General features: G+C 41.6%; 1 protein-coding gene across 1 annotated transcript in view; it reads left to right on the forward strand.

Moving 5' to 3' along the window:
• The window catches only part of LOC122805938 (epidermal growth factor receptor kinase substrate 8-like protein 3), a 260739-nt gene that overhangs the window by 162273 nt on the left and 75848 nt on the right, over positions 1-22618 (forward strand). Inside the window, exon 4 of the mRNA XM_044076182.1 lies at positions 21621-21685. Coding sequence (XP_043932117.1) covers positions 21621-21685 — 65 coding nt within the window. The remainder of the gene's footprint in view (positions 1-21620; positions 21686-22618) is intronic.

Here is a 22618-nt window from a genome sequence, read left to right on the forward strand (position 1 = left end):
GGTGGCTCACTGGAAAACACTCCTGAGTACCGTGGAACCAAATGAAGCTCGTCCTTTAGATGCCACATCCAATTTGTAGTGGGAAATGAAAGTGTGCGGGTTGGACCAGGTAGCCGCAGCACAAATTTCCGAAATAGCGAGCTTAGAATGAAAAGCTATAGAAGTAGCCATAGCTCTGGTAGAATGAGCTTTGATAGATGATGCGAGTTGCTTATTTGAAGAAGAATAGGCCTGAGTTATGCAATCTCTGATCCATTTTGAGATTGTAGCTTTTGTGATGGTTTGGCCCAATTTATTATCTGAGAAGGACACAAACAACTGGTCTGACTTACGAAGTTGCTGGGTCCTGTCTAAATAGAAGCGTAATTGCCTGTGAACATCCAATTTATGGAGAGTGTATTCTGCCTCATTAGAGAATTTTGGAAAGAAAACTGGTAGTTCTAGAGATTGTTGAAGACAGAAACTAGAGCAGACCTTTGGGACAAAGGATGGATTAGGCCTAAGAGATACTCTATCTTTGTGAAAAATGAGATATGGTGGTTTAATAGACAGGGCTTGAAGCTCTGAGACTCTTCTTGCTGAAGTAATAGCCACTAAGAATGCCGCTTTCCATGACAGATTTTTTAATTCGCAGGGAGAAGCCGTTTCAAAGGGGGAAGATGTTAATGCACGGAGCACTAGATCAAGATCCCACGGGGTGCAGGATGAAATACTGGTGGTCTTAACAGACTCGCACCTTTAATGAATGTTTTGCATAGCCTGCTGCTCATCAAAGGAGGATCCGTGGATTCATGGAATTTAGAGATAGCAGCTAGTTGAACTTTAATAGTTGAGACAGAAGATCCCTGATTAAATAGGGATGTTAAGAATTTCAAAACCTCTGGGACAGGAGCAGTGATAGGGTCTAAGCCCTTGAGTTGAGCCCAGATAGCAAACCTCTTCCACTTACTGAGGTACAATTTGTTAGTGGTGGGTTTATGGGCGAAGACAAAATGTGAACAACTTCCGGGTCTAGTGTGTGGCTCCTGACTAAGGTCGGAAGTGGAGGAGCCAAGCTGTCAATTTCAGAGATTGAAGGGACTGATGCCAATGTCCCGACTGATGGATTAGCAAATCCGGGATCAGGTCTAAGGTCCACGGATCGTCCACCGCATGCTTTTTCAGGTAAGGAAACCATATCTGACGAGGCCAGTATGGGGCAATCAGAATCATTGAAGACCTTAGCTGAGAAGCTTTTGAATGACTTTGGGAAGGAGTGGGATTGGAGGAAAAGCATAAAGCAACCCTGTTGGCCAGGGTTGAGCTAGAGCATCCATGGCGGTACTTCCTGATGTGGAATCAAGGAGAAGAACCTTTGGCACTTGGTGTTTTGTGGAGTCGCAAATAGGTCGCAGCACGTCCCCCATCTCTTGAAAACCTGGGCTGCTACTGTGCGGTTTAGAGACCATTCGTGAGGAGAGAGAATTGTCCTGCTTAATTTGTCCGCCAATACATTTGACTTTCCGGGATGTGGGTCGCTACCAAGAAGCGGTTGGTAGCTACAGCCCATTCCCACACTCTCATGGCCTCTCTGCAAAGGGGATACGATCTGGTCCCTCCTTGTTTGTTCAGATACCAAACCACCGACATGTTGTCTGTGTGGATGGCGATGATACCCTGAGGAAGGAACTTGTGTAAGGCCTGTAGGGATAGAAGTACAGCCCTCATCTCCAACACGTTGATGTGGAGAAGAGCTTCGTCCGGAAGCCAGGAGCCCTGAACTAGCCTGCCCAGACAATGCCCCCACCCTATCTGGGAGGCATCTGTCGTCAGGGTAACCGCTGGAGGGGGGAGAACAAAAGGTTTGCCCTGATCTAAGTTGGAAGTCTGAAGCCACCAGCGCAGGTCCCTTTTGCATATTTCCGTAATCATGATGTGATGATTGAGGGGGAGATCTTGAAAGGACCATTGAGTTGATAAGAGCCACTGAAGAATCCTCATGTGTAACCTTGCTAGAGGAACTAAAAGTACCGTGGCAGACATTGAGCCTAGAACCTGTAGGACCATCCTGGCTGGGGCTTTGGATCTCGAGATCAGAGCTTGAACTTGGCCCTGTAAGGTTCGGATCCTGTCGGCCGGAAGAAAGACACGCATCAATCTTGAGTCTATCTCTGCTCCTATAAACTTTATGCGCTGAGAGGGCAGCAAGACAGACTTTGACCAATTGAATGTAATCCCCAGGAAACACCCAGGAGATGGTGGCTTTGAGGTTGTCCATAAGTAGATGCCTGGTGGTGGCAGTCAGGAGCCAGTCGTCGAGATAGGGAAACACTTGGAATCCAAGGCTCCTCAGGTGAGCCGTCACTACTGCCAAACACTTGGTGAACACCCTGGGGGCTGTGGTGAGACCAAAGGGCAGAGCACAAAATTGGTAATGACTGGCTCCCAGGCTGAAGCGCAGATACCTCCTGGACGCCTGATGTATCGGTATGTGATAATAGGCGTCCTTGAGGTCTATGGAGCACATCCAAACATCCTTCTCCAACAACGGGAGAATGGATTGCAACGTGACCATTCGAATTTGGATTTCGTACGGATAGGTTCAGTCTGCTGAGATCCAATATTGGTCTCAGGTCCCCTGTCTTTTGGCACTAAAAGAACCTGGAGTAATTTCCTGATCCGATTTGGTCTGTGGGGACCGGTTGGATGACTCCTTTTGTAGCAGCTTTGAAGCTTCTGCGGCTGCTATTTCCCTTTGACTGGGTGGTGGGTCCGGGATTCTCTTGGATGGAGGGGGTGAGTATTTGAATGGGATGGTGTAACCTCCGGCAATTATCCGAAGCACCCATCTGTCCTGAGTGATTGACTCCCAGGCTTTTAGGTGCTTGGCAAGCGACACCCGACTGGCTCCGAGCAGCACAGCCGGGCAATCCCTCATGTCGTGTGGGAGGCTGAAGAGCCACGAAAGGACTCGCGGTCTCCAGAATTGCGGGGCCCTCTGCCGCCTCTGGGATGGCGTCTCCCTGAAAATGTCCCGCCCTCTGCCTCTGGACGGGAATCTTCCTGCTGTTGGGAGAAAACTTGCGAGATTTCGGAACCACATTTTCCCTCCTTTGGCCTTGGGTAAGGCCGAAGGGAGTGGAATAACGGGCCCCTACGGCAGATAACGTTTTCCCTCTTGCTCACAGCGGTAAGGGTGTCTTTCACCTTGGGTCCAAACAATGAGGACCCATCAAAGGGAGCGTCGGCGAAGGAAGACTTGAAGGCCTCCAAACTGACACAAGCGGAGCCAGGCTTGTCTACGAGAGCCACGCCTGTGCCTGCGCTCTACCCGCCTTCGGCCGCATAGGATATGAGCCTCATGGACGAGTTAGCAATTGACGTCAGGATAGCCAACTGAGAGCTAACGGACTGGGCTAGCTGCTCAGGTAGGTTACCCGAGAGTGAGTCTGACAACTCCTTGACCAGATCCCTCTGAAGCCTAGTAAAATGTGCCAAATAATTCAGAGACCTTAAGGTAAAGGCCGCTGAAGTCAGGGTGCGCTTCCCGTACCTATCCATACTCCTAGACTCCTTATTAGGAGGATGGATGGACGTTGAAGCCTCTGCCACGTCCTGCTGTGTAGCAGATGCCACCACCATGGCATCTACAGCCACGCCTTTAGTAAGGAACTCCTTCTCGGGGAGCAGATAAGAATTTGTTGGACGAGAAGGGACTGGTTCCACAGTATCCGGGTGTTCCCGCCCGACAAACTAAATCCAGAAGCTCGTCGGGCGGAGACACCCAGGAGGCGGAGGGCTGAGCCCCAAAGGCCTTGAGGAGCACTGATTCGTCCGCAGAGGGGGTTTGGACATCCAGCCGCCTCGTTGTTTGAGGATCTCTAAGATGTCTGCAAAGGAGACATCATCAGAGGACGACTTAGGGACCCCTCTGCATCATCCATATCCGTGTCCGATGTGATAGACTCGGGGAGTCCACGTGCTTCCTCTTGCACGATCTCTTCCTTGGGGTTCCTCTGGAGATGACTCGAAAAACCCTCAGGAAGAGGGGAACCCCAATGGGGTAACCTCAGGCCTCGGGCTCCGCTGGCCACAGACAGGAACTACCAAAGACCCAGTCTCCACGCCCAGGGAAGGTGCTGGTAAAACCGGAGAGATGGCGAAGAGGATTTGGCCAAGGCACTCCTCATGGCTCTGAAAGCCGGACCTCCCGAATCCTGGGAGCGTCCAGTCTCCGGGGCCATGATAGTAGACGGAAGTCCCGCAGCCGAAGCACCGAGAGGGAGGCTCGAACCGAAGCATCGGTCCCAAACATCACCCTCGGGTCCAGCCGAAGAAGTCCGTACCAAACTCGGACCCGAGGGCCCGGTTGGAGTAAGGGTCGGAGCCGACCCTGAGATCTCCACCGGCTCCAAGAGCACCTGCTCCGACGGAGCCGAAGCAGTCGGAGGAGGAATAGCAATGGGATGGGTCATGGCCATCGGCTCCGGCCAACTGGGTCGGAGCCGAAACAAATTTTGGAAGACTGGGGACTGGAAAAGTCTTTGGAGCACCCTGTCTATATCAGAATCCGACATTCTCGAAGACCGAGAGGAAACAGAACGGGTTCGAGAAGACCTCTCCCTCGGCCCCAAGGGTCTAGGGGACCGGCTCGGCGACTCGATGAGAATCGGCGCCGAGGAACACACACACCAGATTCCATCGGTGCCGAGGTAGACTTCGGCGCCGAGAAGGAAGTGTCTGAGCTGGTGACCCTTGTCGGCTCCGAGAGCAGTGGAGCCGGCGAAGGTGACCCGCCTCGATGCCCCAGCAATCGGCTCGAAGTCGAGGAGTCGATGCTGGAGGCATCGAGGCAGACCGTTCCGACCTCGGCTCCAAGTCTTTGGAGCCGAAGGAGAGGCCTGCCTAGGTCTCTTGGCAGTCGGATCCGACGGACTGGTCGGAGCCGAAGCCCTTTTCTTTTGGCAGGAGGAGAGGAAGACAAGGCTTCTTCAAAAGAGGGTTTAATCAACCCTTTAAGAATTAATTTATTTTTCCTCTCCTGGAGGACCCTAGAGGAAAAAGCGTGACATACGCTACATGACTCCTGCAAGTGCTTAGCCCCTAAACAATAAACACAAAGTAGATGGTCATCAGTAACAGACATCTTAAAAGCACACTTAGTACATTTTTTGAAACCCGAAGGCCTAGGGGCTTGAGACATAATGTTAGCAATTCCTGACAGGAAATTTAACCACTGTAGAATCGGTTAGACAAAAAAAACCGAAGGCTTACAGAAACTGTGTAAACACAACCTTAGGTGTACAAACCGGGAACTTTAACACAGTAAAAAGTTCAGTTATAGAGTTTAACCTAAAAGGCCCTGGATTGAAAGGGGCGCCAAAACAAACTCTACCCAATCACACACAATAAGTCCAGTACTCAATCGAACACAGCAATAGCAATAGCAAAAGCAATAGCCGTTAAAACGGCTTTTGTGAGATATAAGCACAAAACTGACAGAAAAGTAGTAATAAAAGCTACTCAGCCCAGCCAGCTCGAGACCACGTCCTTGCAGTTAAGCGGCAAACGAGATCTGGGGGACTGTTGGTGGTGCATCCTGGGATATAGTAAGCTCAGCCAATAAGAGACTTCGCTCTTTGGCATAAGCGTGCCGAGTCGGAGCCGAGGGATCGGCTCCGAACCCATCATTCAGAATGTAGGCGAGATAGGATCACATAACATCCTTAGTTAAAAAAACTCTCTTATAGTCCACTATGCCATTTTAAAGTGTGAAACATGCAGTCCTCAATGCCTGTGTCTGCTATTTAGGCAACATGCTCTATAGCAACTATATCTATATATACATAAAGATGGTTACTTTCATAATGACAGTCAGCCCATAAAAGCATCTGCCTATTGTTAAAGCACAGTGCTGGCTGCAGGTACAAGATGTGTGCATGGCACTGTGCAGAAGTTTGCAGGATGTTTGTCAGGTGGGCTTGTCTCACAGATTGAGTGGTTCAAATCAGAAACAGTAATGAGCTGAGCCCTAATCAGCATTCAATTCGCACCCAGACAAGTGAATGTACATATTCTAAGTGGGACAGGAAGCACAAATCCTTATCAATCTACAGAAGAAGAGACTGGTGCCCCAGTTTTATTCAAGGTAGGGTGATTTTTCAAAGTAAATTTCTTCAAATTGTACAAGGGGAATGCTATTTCTTACTAATGCATTAATTTCTATCGCAAATGCTTGTTCTTTATCTTGAACCTACTGCCTATAAGGGAATACAGTTTGAAAGTACTTTAACATGTGCTGGCCAATGTGTATTGAGGGTGGGATTGCAAGGGTACGGCGATTAGTAGCCTACATGATTATTAATCTGAGTATGAGACACACCCCTGAGCTCATATTCAATACTTTTCGATATTAGTTCACTGTTGTATGCCTTGCATATATGTCATCAGCCTCAACATTTTTAACGGTATTAGTGTAATGGTCATGTGATTGTTTTGAGGGGAATGTGTGGTCAGTAAACCTAGACACGTGACATTTACTTAAAGAGTGTGGCTAGAGATATCCAACTGTCAGACAGACATACAGGGTGCCATATATCCTAGGAGGATAGTAGTAGAAGTCATAACAGTAGGGCTAGAATTTGTAAAGCCCATGAAGGAAGAAGGCTGTTAATTCCACTATGTTCCATGCCAACAGAACAGGGCACACAGAAAAAATACTGCATCTGCCAGGTAATTGACAACCATCTGTATGCCTGAGAATGAGGTGATACTGCAGGCTGTATGTTTCCATGGCTAATATTTTTTTGATGTCGATGCAGTGAACCAGCTTTCCTGTGGCAGAGACTGGGCTAAGATCATCAACAGTGTCAGGGTGGTATTTGAGCATTGCATGGCTACCAAATGGCCCACATCAGGGTTATGGATGTGGTACGTGGTGCCACCCACAGAGTAGAAACCCTGGTGGAGGAATGTAACACAACAGCTGTTGGCCAGAGGCATAGGATTTCCTGGCTTATCTTAAAGACAATATCACCTCCACAAACTCCAACAATGAGGTTCTGTATGTTGGGGCAAACCTGGATAGGCCCCATAGAGTATCCACTGTGGATGCTCAAGGTATGTAGTCCTATTTCAGGGCATCAGTAGCTGTGCTACCTCATTAATTCTTAGTAACAATAAAACACAGGTAAATCTGTCTGACTTACAGTATACAGGTACATTGGGGATTCACTGGCAACAGTTACCTGCACAAGGTATTGGAGTGACTATTAGTTTTTATCATATTTATAGTTGTAAAATCTCAGAAACATGTGTAGTAGTAATGATGGGTCACACTTACACTGGACTGGACATTTTGTGTTGTATTCACAGATGATTCCTTATTCAACAGCAGCACTGAGGAACTACTCTCATATGATGTTGGAGGATCTGTAGCCACTGACAATGATGGAGGTGATAAGTTGACACATTTAGGGTTTGAGGAGTATGTGTGTTTGACACAAGGAATGTGACCACCACATCCCCAACACAGACCATGGACACAGTCTCTATGTCTGCAAATATCTAGATTATCCAAACATCAGAGAGAGAACAGATTAATGGGAACACTACAGATCAGGGAAGTGCACTGGTCCCCATTAGACAGACGTCTGGATTTGCACTTAACATTCATGGGCAGAGATGTCACACAAGGGGACTGGTAATGATGGTGAAAATGTTGTTTCCATGGCTGCAATCCAATGTATGTGCAGAGCCATCACAGAGGCACAGGATAGTACCACCACAGCCATGGCAGAGATACTGAGGGTGATTCATGATGTACTTCCTTCTGCCTCTGTGCAAATGATGATAACTGTGCCTTTCCCTTTGGACATTGTTACTTGAGTTCCCTGTGTCTGCACAGCATGACCAGCCTATGCACTGGTAAACACAGCCTGGTGTTGGATTTGAATACATTTTACTGTAGTGCATCAGCTTAATTCTTGCTTGCTATGTTGTAAAGCTATGAGCAATCTGCTGCTTCTTTGCCAGTGGCACAGCATACTACATCTGCCTCTGTCGGCATGCTCATTCCCTGCTGCTAACTCCTCATTTGACTCAGCTTCCTCTGCCTCTTGTGCTGGGAACAGGTGGCCCTGCAAGAGCCCATCCTCCTGTAAATATTGTACACATGGTCAGTATTTTGACATGCATGCCTGGGTAATACCGCAGAGCAACAAAAGATGCATCCATATAGTGAAAGCATGCCTTCAGAAGCTAAAACATATGCTCCGTAATGTTTCTGGTTTGTGATTGTGCATGTTTGTAGCCAAGGTCTGTTTGACTGAGTGATTTCTTACAGTTATCATGATCCAGGGTCCCAGGACATATGCAGCATTGTCAACAAGTTGCCCTGTGGGAAGTCACCCCTCACATACTGTTGATACAGGTCACGTGCGCCATATGTGTGAGTCGGGAAAGCTGCCTGAGGTGGCCTGCACATGCAGTGGAGTTTATACCCTGTGCATTACATACCACCTGACAGTTGACAGAGTTATACCTTTTGCAGTTCACATACCTCCTTCACATTCCAACAGGTTTTATTTCAATCTGGGTACAGTCTGTGGCCCCCAGTACCTCAAGGAAATGGACTGCTTCCTAGAACTCCTGGATGGTGTTGACTCTCTCCTCTAGGGTATCTGGGAACCACAAATACTCTTCAACATGCTGAATCATGGTATTGAGAAACTGATGGTATATTTTCAAGGCAGATGCCTGAGATATAGCCACTGTGTCCACAGTAGGTCACTGAAAGGCTCCAACAGCTAATATACATAAAGCTGCACACACCTTAATATACCCTTGGATAGAAGGCATGAAATGATAAGCACATTTGAACAACCTGCGATTGTGAGAGTAACTTCACACACCATCTGGCACATCAGAAGCAATTAGAGCCTCCCTCACATATACATTTACACTGGCTGCAGCAGCCCCAACATCCTTTCACAATTTAATCCATCTGGATATGGGCATATTGCCGAGTTGAAATGTGCTGCAAGCACAGCTCCATTGAGTGGTATTTAAACATTTTTGAATTGCTCCTCCATCTTGTTTTGCCTCATTATATAGTCATTAGTATATACTATGACCAAATTTGTTACTAAAGCTAATACATATCAAGTAGCTTGGTTTTCTGAATCGCACACATCCTGCATTTCATCACTCACCCACACAAATTTACTTAGCATGATGCAGTGAAGTTTTGTGAATTCAGCAACATTTTGTTTATTAGTTTGTGAGCTTTCAGATAAGACTAAGTAATTGTCTTTGTTACTTGTTTTGAGATATTTACAGAAATATGAAAATTATGACAATATAAATAAATAGCACATGAAGAAAATGTTATATCTCTTCAGCTGCACTAGATGTAAGTCAAGTGTCAATGCAGTTGCGCTGACAATCATGTAAGCTTTGTAATGTGATATTTTGGAAAGCAGCACATAACATGGTTGTGGAATTATCAATGTGTATATATATATATATATATATATATATATATATATATATATATATATATATATATATATATATATATATATAAACAAAAAATATCAGATGTCTAGATGAAGCAATAGGATGATCCCAAAGAAAGGCCAGTAGGCATCATTTCGGTTTAATAAGTTAACTCAGTCTGATAATGCAGTAATTAATACTGCTACACCCTGTCTTAGTAATGTCAGTTCATGAGATAGACAGAGTAACATGGAACCTGAATGAAGGGGGAAAAGACGAAGTCAGATAAGGGCAGCACTGTTCACTCCATATATGACTTGCCATGTCTTGCATCACTTAATAAGAGCTGGAAGGCAATGCTAGCATTCACACTCCCATTCTGACAGAGTATACACCTCTTCCCCTGAGTGCAGCATAATGGTTTTGCATTTACAAGGATGTTAAATGCCACTCAGGAAGCTGCTTGCCCACCAGAATTCAATGCCAGCTTTCTAAGTATAGCAGAACAACTGAGGGTACCACCAAAAAGAGGAAAATCTCAATTGTGTGAGGGCCAAAAATCAACTGATAAAGATAAATGAATAAATAGAAACAGCCCAGCATTTAATACTGAATTAAAGACATCTGATCAAAGCAGGAGTATCAGGACAAGTATGCTGTGCAAACTCTTATTTATTTCAGACTATACAAATTAGCTATTAACATTGTTCTATACTCCAGCAACAGCTGACAGCATGATGCCCATTCAAACTCACAAACAGCATGTGCATTTGTACAGAATTTGGAATACTGTCAATTCACATTATGCACATCTCTAATGTTTTGGAGGAGACTTTAGAGTCAATGAATAGCCACATCCAGGCAAAGGATAAAAAGGTTACACAGGCAATCCATTCAGTAAAAACTGCAAGAAAGACTTTGCCTATCTTAAGTCTTCACTGTGTAATACCTTAAACTGCCTGTAGTGGAAGCTCACTGAATATATGCATATGACCCTTAAAAACATTCCAGTGTTCCAGTTACATGGCTTCTGAATACCTATGATTTTTTTCTTTTTAAGTCTTTATGTGTATATTAAGGCCAATAAAGCCTAACCCCACACTGCACACAAGAAGGACATGCAGACTATAAGGAAGGTACCCAAGGCAAGAATTAAACTAGTCAACCAAGTATTGTGAAGTAGCACCCTTAACTGCCACATCACTCTGCTACGTTATTTGTGTGTTTGAGACATAGTTGCAAAGAAATTTCCCTTAAGAGCCAAAAAAAAAAAGTAGTGTTTCACTGGCTCTGCCACATTGACAGCTAGTAAGGAAACAAATTAGTTTTTGAACACTGCCCTACATCTCTGCGGTGGTGGTGCTGCGGTAGCGTTGTTGCCTCATGGCAAGACGTTGTCCCATTCGATTCTCAGCTAGAGCGTCTTCTGTGTGGAGGCATATGTGAATGGGGCGTGCCTTCGTTGAAGGTTGTGCGTCAGGGCTGGTAACCCGGTACATAAAATACACTACCAATTATTAGCGGACCGGAGTTCCACTGTGGCGACCTCTAACCGGGAAAAGCTGAAAGACACAAACAAACAGACTGACATCTGTAACTTTACTTGGATATAGGAGAAAAGGTAGTCAGGGACCATTGAGTATGAAGAAATGTCCCTTCCCTTGTACCTGATTATAACAGCGCTTAGGAGCTAGCTGTGTAACATTTGTTACACACCTTTCAAACTGCTATTGTGGTCAGGTCTCAGACTACAGAAGATAGCAACAGGTTTATCTTTTTCCGATTTTGGAGAGTAGTCACGGAGCTCCATACACAACAATATTATGGCCATTTTTATTTAGATTTCCAAATGTACAAAGCTCTCAGGTACTGTTACACATTTCGGTGGAGAAACTGCACTCTTTATAGTTACCCTATACCAACACTGTGGTATTCATACATGGATACAGCATAGCAAGCTGTTCAAGGTGCTGAGGCACAAGAGACCTGGGGTTAGAATCCTATTACCAATTTCTTGAAAAGTGTGCAACCTTAGACAGGTCACTCACTGTTCTTGTAATTATAGATTCCCCCCAAAAAAGTTAAGACTTGAGTGTTGCACTGCAACTCTCCAGTTACCAAAATGCTAAAATAAATAAAATACATAAACTAGGACCAAGAAATGAGCTGCACTGCCGGAAGACCTTACACATTATGCATCAGAGATCATTAATAAACAGCTTTCATTTCCTGACCCTAATCGAGTATAGTCACAAAAAGTAAGTGAACTCTGGTTTAAATATTCAGAAGTCCAAAGGAAGGAAAAGCAAAAGGCTTGGTTATTTTCATATGAGATGTCAGCAAACAGCATGCTAAAGAGTAGTAAAACCTGTGATGGATAACGTCTCAGAAGCTGGTATATTTTGTCATCTTTAAAACATATACACACACACACACACACACACACACACACACACACACACACACACACACACACACACACACACACACACACACACACACACACACACACACACACACACACACACACACACACAGACACACGCACACATAAACAAACGCACACACGCCTGTGCTCATGCACATACATACACACACACACACACACACACACACACACACACACACACACACACACACACACACACACAGTTACTTCATGATGCCAAACAAATATTTAGTTTCAAAACGGATGACCAAGCAAAGGACCTGAAAAAAAATGGGGGAGAGGGCTAGAGAAGAAATGCATGGAAAATGGTTGGCAAAGGAGCACTGAATAGGCAAGATGCTCTCCTAATCAAATTAGACAGATAAGACATGGATACTGATAAAAATCATCACTGGTGGCAGAAAAAAACATAAATGGGTTCAGTCTTTTTACTCCACAAAATTACCCAGCACAGATTTTCATGAAAATGCAGACGTAACAGTATGGTTCCTTTTTTGGGTTAGAATCTATGCATACCACATAAAAATTACCAAGAGACAGAGCTCAACTTTCTATTTACTGATATACCGGGTCTGCCAGTAAACACCCACAGAATGTATGAAATATACTACAGTAAATTTGCTTAGATACTAAAGTACAACTTTTTGTCTCAGTGGAAACTGAAAGAGAATAAGTTTTGCCACAACTCTTCTGTCAACTTTATGCTCTTCTATTTTCCATTGTATTCCATGACAAAGCAACAACACATCTTCACAGAGAAGTATGCTTTTTACCACATATTTAAGTTTGTTCGTCCAAAAGTACTAATGCTCCTCATAAAGTTCGGCTTGTTTAAGGGAACATACATTAATAACTGACTTAAGCCTACACATACATTCATTATCTAGAACCTGAAAACCTGATGTTATGAGAAATAGCAGCATTCCTCTTTCTGACCCTCTGCAGTGACTTTTAAAGCCCGGCACTATGATTTTTTTTAATGCTGAAAGGTTAAGACGTAGGTGTGGCATACAGGCAAATGTTAGGTGCATCAGTTTATGAATGCTGGATGTAAAATTTGTAAGTGGGATTTTAGGACAGTACGATATGTGCTGCAAGCCCAGTGATCTATCTAAGCATGGGGTCACCAAACACAGGAATGCTGTAACCAGCATGCTGTTTTACTGTACTGGAAGACCTTTATGCCACCGTCACTCATTTCTAGCTACAGAGGTTTGTTATACTGTAATTCATTTTCATCTGTGCATGTTCAAACCTTGACTCAAGCCTTTGTCTTTCAGTGCAAAATATATGAACAGAAAATATCTGACATCTCTGTAGCAGATAACAGGACACATGCAGTGAAGTTTTATAGAGTGTAGTTTGTAAACAACAATCACCCTGGGATTGAAGGAAGGTTGCTTCAAGTATTTTGTTCCTTTCATGAGCCTGTAAAACAGTACCTTCTGCTTCTCATTGTGTTATTCATTATTCCACAGTACCTTTGGTCTCTCCATTTAATATAAAACCTTTCAGCAAAACTAGTTACTGATTTATTAAGGTTAACCTTAGAATATTCAGTGCAGCAGTCACTGTTCCTGGTATTAGTGCAAGTCAGATCATACTTCTTATTTTCTTTTAAATATTATTTTATTTAATAAAACTGAAACTGAGCTTTGGTACCTGAGTTTTTTGTGTAGGTGATGTGTACACTGAATTTGATAAAATTATATTTCTGCAAATCAGCTGGGAGAATAAGCCAGTGTATATGCCTAAATTAATATTCTGAGTTTTTTCATCCTAATAAGTCTGCAAAAAAAAAAGAAAAATGTCCAAAAGTGTCTAACATGATATAAGGTGCCCTTTCCTCCTATGCATCAATATGCAACCCACCCCGAAGACCCTTCCATAAATGTTAAATGAACACCTTCATAATCCAAACACTACACACACTTTACAGTCACTGACACTGGGCTGAAAACTGAGGAAACTACTATGTGGTGTGAAAATTACTATAGCAATAAGTGGGTAATGTTTACTGCCCTTCCGCAGATGTCTGGCATCCTACATCAGAGTTGTAGGCAGCACGAAAGAGCAGAAGATCTCCGTTGCTTTTTATGTTAAATGAGTTTAACACATAGTGAGACAGTTTAAAATAAGCAAAACGGACCTCCGTTGCTTATTTTAAACTGTCTCGCTATATTTAACATAAAAGCAACAGAGATCTTGCTTTGAGATCTCAGTTATACTAAAAAAATGGAAAAGTCCGGCGACCGGACTTTTCCATTAGTATAACGGGCACGCTGGCCAATCAGCGTGCACGTTTTGGGGGGGTCATGGTATAATAAGTGATTTAACAGCATTCAGATGTTTCACTGAGACTTACTTCAGTGAAGACCCTTTTCAGTGAAACCTCGTAACCTACCCTGGGTAGGCTATAATAAGTAAAGTAGTATGTGGGGAAGGAAACTCCTACATGCTTGGTGAGGGTGACTTGCCCCTAATCTCCTGGGCGTCAGTTTTTCTTGTTTTACTTAGTACTTCCACTGAAACTAGATTTCTCTGTAAGGTGACTGGATGGAACGTAGCATGTCCAGTATTACTCATTGTACTGTAACATCATGCTTAGCCTATATATGCAATACACTTTCTTTAAAACACCACTTTTTAATGTGATTTGCCAAGTTATATATATTTGTTGTTTTCTGCTTATTGAATGTGGTCATGTCTGAAAAGGTCTTTAATTAGTTCATCCACCAAGTGGAAACTCGAATAAATGTATACATTGGTATCAGGTAAGTATTCCCAGTATGCCGTGATACTGACAGTTTTTTTTTGGGGGGGGGGGGGTTTGTTTGTTTTTTTTGTTCCTTGTACTTCATCTAGAACCATGAGTTAGTTGTTTTTGAAGTATTTATCTGGAAGACCACATGATGAAATAAAACAACATAATAAAGAGATACAGCATACAAAATCACTGCTGGAAAAGGCAGTATCCTGAGTTGTGGGCTAATGCATCATCAGTCTGTGTACGGGATCAGTGCTTGATAGATGTCTGCTTCAACAAAGGTACCACATACAGGGATGCCTGATTTTGTCTGCATCTTTCAAATTCTGAGTACTGGTGTGTGTGTCTGTTTCTGTGTCAAGTTAATTAGCCTCTTGGAAAACAACCTAAGACAGCAGTCATGTCAGATATCTTCACACAGAAGGAAACTAAAATATACATGCTATATGCTATGGTATTTCCTTTCCTTTCTGAGGAAGCCCTTTGAAAATCAAAGTCCACACATGAACAGGTGGCATGTCACATGGATACAGGCCCAGCAACAGGAGAAATATAACCATGAATAAAGGACTCCGTGGTGCTCCCTGTTTCTCCATTGTTCTGAAGTGTATTTTACAGCTTTTCTTCCAAACTTTTGTTTCAGTAATGGCCTGAACAAAAATTGTGACTAAGGAAAGAAATGCAGTCTTATTTTTTTTTTCTTGCAAGGAAGGCCTAAGGCTCAGAGTTCAAGGGTGACAAAATAATTACCAATAAACTAGGAGGACAAGTGTTTACAAGGAACATAAATCATATATGGGAATAGTGTTCACCTCCTTAGTCTCCAAAAAGAAAACATTGGGATGAATGTGAAAGAAAAGAAGGCCATACTCATATCAAGTTGTTGTTGTCACACATCTAGACAGCAGACATTCCCACCATTAATCCCAAAAGGCAGTCATATTCTGTGCACCCCTGTGATGTCACAATAGACAAAGTTGAAAGAACAAACAGAGCATGATAATGCATTTCACGTTGCTGCTCTCACAAGTATATGTTGCATGCCTCTTTACTCATATTCCCTTAAAGATATAGGAACCCATATGTATGTGTGATGCTCAAGTGTGAGGAAAGTGAAAAATAATGATCATAGTCATCTTTTTCAGTTCATTGCTCCTAGAGAGTACACTGTCCATAGACAAGCTATAATTACCTGTGAACACCTCTGAGTTTTGACTATGACCAAAATTAATGATATAATGAACAGAGCATCTCCATCTATCCATAAAAATTATGGTGACCTTCTGTGTATACCTCTGAGGAAGACCAGTTTTAAGCTAATTGGGGCCTAGAGCAGAGGTTCCTGCTAAGCTTATATCAAAATCCGCTTTTACAGTCTGAAGTGTGAGGGCCACTACACCACCAGAAGCTGTGAGAATGTATTATTTTTATGATACATTTAATGCCTCATTTTTGTAAGATAATTATATGTTAATTGATTTTTCTGTTACACAAAAGATTTATTAATATGCCTGGTTAATTTAAGGAATGACTCATTCATTAAGATATATTTGGTGTTCCTTTTTGTTTTATAGTTATTATGATAATGTCTATATTTTAAATGCAATGTTTTTTAACTGTGTAATGTAAGTAATACTTAATGTGGAGCTTTTCTCCCTGGGCCTCCGCTGAAAACGGACCTGTGTCCAGTCAGACTCTCCTGGTTAACAAATGTAAATAAATAAATAAATAAAATAATAGTTTAACAGCACTATACCATGTAGACAAGTAACTGTATATGCTAATAATGTAAAGTAATCTGCATCTATATACATACTGTCATATCTGGTATTTGGTTATGTCTTAAAGTTGCCTTTTAGTGATTCATAGAGTGGCTGATCTGTGAACATTTTAACTTACTCCAAAGGTCTTGCAACCTCAGAGTTAGCAATACTAGTTTATGGGATAGAAGAGCCAAATCCCCCTGCATGGAAGCCTTGCCTTCCATTTAAGAAAACTTCTTGAAATCATACTTTTGTTGAAACAAGTTTGATCATCTGCAACTTACTTAAAGATGAGTCGGGAGGACAATCCATATACATTCCAAATATATATTGCATTTGTGAGCATGTATTTGATTATTGTACATATTTGTGCTTGAAGAATGCTTACAGCCTCAGTATACCTACATGGATGAAAATAAACAGATAAACAATTGCTTACTGGCAGAAGTGTTACTTAACTCTTTGTTGTGAAATTTCATAAATCACTGTGATAGACCTTGACCTGTCTTTGGCATCTTTATTTTGTGATTCAATCAATGCCTCATAGTTATAAAAGAACCTGTCTGGCTTATTGTGCTGGGGGCAGAAGAAACCCTTCCAAATGTCTTGTGTAACACTTCTCAAGAATAAACTATATTCATAGGCTATTAACATACATACATGCATCCAATTTGTGTTTTAAGTATGTAATGCAAAACCTGGAGTTTGGAAGGCATGCAGTTTTTGGATCATGTTCAGCAAGCATAAAATGTGATTAAATGACCTATAGTCTTCACATTTAGGAACTGAGTCAGGCAATTTATGCATAAATCCACCATGTGAAAACTGTATGCCTGCATTCCTGAGGTACCATCATTACCCAATGTGAAAACTGTTTGCTTGCACTCCTGAAGTACCATCATTATCTAGTATGGAAACTGTCTGCCTGTACTACTGAAGTACCATCATTACCCAGTGTTAAAACTGTCTGCCTGCACTCCTAAGTTACCATCATTATCCAATGTGAAAACTGTCTGCCTACACTCCTGAAGTACCATCATTACCCCATGTTAAAACTGTCTGCCTGCACTCCTGAGTTACCATCACTATCCCATGTTAAAACTGTCTGCCTGCACTCCTGAAGTACTATTATTACCCAGTTTTAAAACTGGCTGCCTGCACTCGTGGGCTACCATCATTACCTAGTGTGGAAACGGTCTGCCTGCACTCTCGAGTTACTATTATTACCCAGTGTGGATGCTGTCTACCTGCACTCCTGAAGCAACATCATTACCCAGTATTAAAAGTTTCTGCCTGCACTCCTGAGTTACCATCATGACAATATTTGTTTTTTGTGAACCTATAAAAAACTGCCAAATTTATAAAGTACCACTTAATGTACCAAATACATCCTCACAACATTCAGTATTTTAATTCAAATCAAACATTATGCTTATCAGTTTAGAGCATCTCAGTACTGAAGTGCACTGCTAGTTATATTCCAGCCCTGTGATTATCATGTGTGTGAGATCCATGGAATAAGCACTGACATGTGTATGTGCTCCTATACCAGCCCTGTGATTATCATGTGTGTGAGATTCATGGAATAAGCACTGGCATGTGAGCACTGACATGTGTGTGTGCTCATATACCAGCCCTGTGATTATCATGTGTGTGAGATTCATTGAATAAGCACTGGCATGTGAGCACTGACATGTGTATGTGCTCATATACCAGCCCTGTGATTATCATGTGTGTGAGATCCATGGAATAAGCACTGACATGTGTATGTGCTCATATACCAGCTCTGTGATTATCATGTTTGTGAGATTCATGGAATAAGCACTGGCATGTGAGCACTGACATGTGTATGTGCTCATATACTAGCCCTGTGATTATCATGTGTATGAGATCCATGGAATAAGCACTGACATGTGTATGTGCTCATATACCAGCCCTCTGATTATCATGTGTGTAAGATTCATGGATTAAGCACTGGCATGTGAGCACTGACATGTGTATGTGCTCATATACCAGCTCTGTGATTATCATGTGTGTGAGATCCATGGAATAAGCACTGACATGTGTATGTGCTCATATACCAGCCCTGTGATTATCATGTGTGTGAGATTCATGGAATAAGCACTGGCATGTGAGCACTGACATGTGTATGTGCTCATATACCAGCCCTGTGATTATCATGTGTGTGAGATCCATGGAATAAGCACTGACATGTGTATGTGCTCATATACCAGCCCTGTGATTATCATTTGTGTGAGATCTATGGAATACTTACTGAAATGTGCATGTGCTCATATACCAGCCCTGTGATTATCATGTGTGTGAGATCCATGGAATAAGTACTGACATGTGTATGTGCTCATATGCCAGCCCTGTGATTATCATGTGTGTGAGATTCATGGAATAAGCACTGGTATGTGAGTACTGACATGTTTATGTGCTCATATACCAGTCCTGTGATTATCATGTGAGTGAGACCCATGGAATAAGCACTGGCATGTGAGCACTGACATGTGTATGTGCTCATATACCAGCCCTGTAATTATCATGTGTGTGAGATCCATGGAATAAGCACTGACATGTGTATATGCTCATATACCAGCCCTGTGATTATCATATGTGTGAGATTTATGGAATAAGCACTGGCATGTGAGCAATGACATGTGTATGTGCTCATATGCCAGCCCTGTGATTATCATGTGTGTGAGATTCATGGAATAAGCACTGGTATGTGAGTACTGACATGTTTATGTGCTCATATACCAGTCCTGTGATTATCATGTGAGTGAGACCCATGGAATAAGCACTGGCATGTGAGCACTGACATGTGTATGTGTTCATATACCAGCCCTGTAATTATCATGTGTGTGAGATCCATGGAATAAGCACTGACATGTGTATGTGCTCATATACCAGCCCTGTGATTATCATGTGTGTGAGATTCATGGAATAAGCACTGGCATGTGAGTATTGACATGTGTATCTGCTCATATACCAGCCCTGTGATTATCATGTGTGTGAGATTCATGGAATAAGGACTGACATGTGAGCACTGACGTGTTTGTGCTCATATACCAGCCCTGTGATTATCATGTGTGTGAGATCCATGGAATAAGTACTGACATGTGTATGTGCTCATATACCAGCCCTGTGATTATCATGTGTGTGAGATCCATGGAATAAGCACTGGCATGTGAGCACTGACATGTGTATTTGCTCATATACTAGCCCTGTGATTATCATGTGTTTGAGATCCATGGAATAAGCACTGACATGTGTATGTGCTCATATACCAGCCCTGTGTTTATCATGTGTGTGAGATTCATGGAATAAGCACTGGCATGTGAGTATTGACATGTGTATTTGTTCATATAGCAGCCCTGTCATTATCATGTGTGTGAGATTCATGGAATAAGGACTGACATGTGAGCACTGACATGTTTGTGCTCATATACCAGCCCTGTGATTATCATGTGTCTGTGAGATCCATGGAATAAGCACTGAAATGTGTATGTGCTCATATACCAGCCCTGTGATTATCATGTGTTTGAGGTCCATGGAATAAGTGCTGGCATGTGTATGTGCTGTTTGCTCAAGAGTGAGTATGCCTTCAGTGGTGCTATGTATGATGTAGTGATGATACACACCTTGCGGTAGTAAATGTATGTGTGGAAGTTTTGTGAATGTTGTGTAACACATAGGACCTGCATGGTGTGTGTTGTATGCTTAGAAAAGTCTAATAAGAGTTTGCATGTGCCCTGTCTTCAATGGCAATGCTGATCTTAACATTTTATTATTGTTATCATGATCTGCAGACACAGTCTCTACATGGACAGGTCGGACAAAAGCACCTTGCATATATTTGTGGATGTGAGGTAGTGTATGTCTGAATGTGAATATTAGTCAGGCTGTAGCATATAAGGCATGTTAGGAGGACATTAAGAGTATTTGGCATGCAAAATCATCAGATTCGATTCAGTCATCGTTTTGAAAATAATTGCATATTATCTGTTTTTAAACACATATTGAATCTCATTCATAAATGCGATTGCCATATGAAATTCTTTCCTGTTGGCATTCATGAGGTTACATGAAAATAATTACACTATATTATACTATCAAACAAAATAGATGAATCAAATAATAAAAAAAGATAAAATAACAATTTGCCATATGTGTCTCATAGCGATACAACTTGGGCCATCATTAATACTTCAGATGATAGATTGCAATAACCTTACACTTTTGTAAAAGTTATAGTGATAGCACTAGACATTTCCATTGCTTTTTTTTCTAATCTTAGATTATTAAATGATTCTGCTGGGGTTTGACCTAACACGAACTGAGAAGCACTGCAAATATTCATCAGTATTCAGTCTAGTATCTATAGAGTCATTAACTGTAGTAAACCTTAACTATGTCATGCCTATGTGCTCTAAGAGATATTTCTGCACAATTCTCAAAGACTTGAAGAACAGATAAAGTTATTTACACGCCAAATGAAGAATTTATATTTTTTCACAGATTTACCTTTCCATCCAGGCACAACCATTTTTGATGTTTTTACTGCAAGACTCGTACTCATAACATTTTGAAACGTTTAAATAATCACAAATGTAAACAAAAAGAGTCAAGAGTTTATACTTAACTATATGGTTTCGACATAATGTACCTTCACTACATTCAAGTGCACATGAATAGCATCTGTTCCTCTACAAATGGAGGCAGGCACATTTTCTCTTCATTATTACTGCACTGTGCATCTCATGTAAGTCAGTATTTGACAGTTAGAAATACCTGTTTTTTTTTTTATTTTGTTATTTCATTTGTTTAGAAAGCATCTTAAACAAGAAGGAGCCATTCGGCTGTGCCACTTATATCACTAAGTGCTAATCTAGAAATGAAGTTTTTGTTTCAGATGCACAATAGAAATGATATTTCCAGCATTAAACAACAGCAATAAAAAGTTACTTTTCTAAGGTCTAAAATGCCCGTATGTGTAAATGTTTTTGACAATGAAGAGTCTGGCCCAGTGTTTGGATTATAAGACAGGAGTATGAGTCTTCAATTATTCCAAATAAAAATGAGTTCATTATTTCATTTATGTTGTTAGCTAACAGTCTTATTAATTATGTTATTGTTTTTTTTTTCTTTTTCTGTACAGAACAAAGGAAGGAGTATGCACAGTCAATTTCCAAGATGAATGACTTCCTGGAATACAGAGTAGAGGTACTCTATGTAATTTTTTTGCTAGTATACTTTTCAGTATCAGTTACAACATAATTACAGTTGCAGTACATATTTCCTTATAATTTGATGCTCTGTATTCTGTAAGTGTTTTTTTTTTACTTTGTATCAAAACTACTTAAAGAAAACTGGAAAGGCAACAAGACACGTCTTATATTTATTATTTTGAAATTATTTTAATTCAATCTTATCAAACCTACTCAGAAATAAAAATGAAATCAAGTGAAACAAAGGAAGACAAAATAAAACAAAACAAAAAAGGAAGTAGCAAATGTCTGCTTTCTCAGTACTTTGATCAGCATATTACCCTAGATGGTATATGTCAAACAATTACATTTTATGGCATCAAATAAAAGCTGCACACATTTCATAATGTTAAGTAGCCTATGATGTATATTCAGATTCCAATGAAATCAGTCAAACATCATAATTCAAAAGCATTTTTCACTTTCATTATGCTTTGTCTTATTTTTATTGTTAGTAGTATTAGTATTAATTATTATTATTAGTATTAATATTAGTATTAGTATTATTTTGACAAGAGGTGCTTTTTTATGGGTAACATGGACTGGTTCTTATCTGGGTCATGGCGAAACTATGGGGTATTAACGATTTCAGGAGAAGGCACAAAACTGTCTGTTGCTCAAGTCACCTTTTATAATACCATTTTGCATAAATCTGAAATCATCCGCATAAGTTAATGGCAGCTTGTATGTAATTACCAGAGCTGCACTAATACAGTTCTCAAATATTTGTTTTACTAATGAACTAGTATCCAGACCAGGACTGGATCTCTGCCTTTACCCTGTTTCCTGGCACTACAAGGTCCAGCACCTGCATGATTTTGAATTGAATTAAAAATGTATCATGCAATGTTTGAATATAAACCCTGTCAAAATATTAAATACTGGCTTA

Source organism: Protopterus annectens, chromosome 7.part0, assembly GCF_019279795.1.
Source record: "Protopterus annectens isolate FY-2018-M chromosome 7.part0, PAN1.0, whole genome shotgun sequence".
In the NCBI taxonomy this organism is placed as follows: Eukaryota; Metazoa; Chordata; order Ceratodontiformes; family Protopteridae; genus Protopterus; species Protopterus annectens.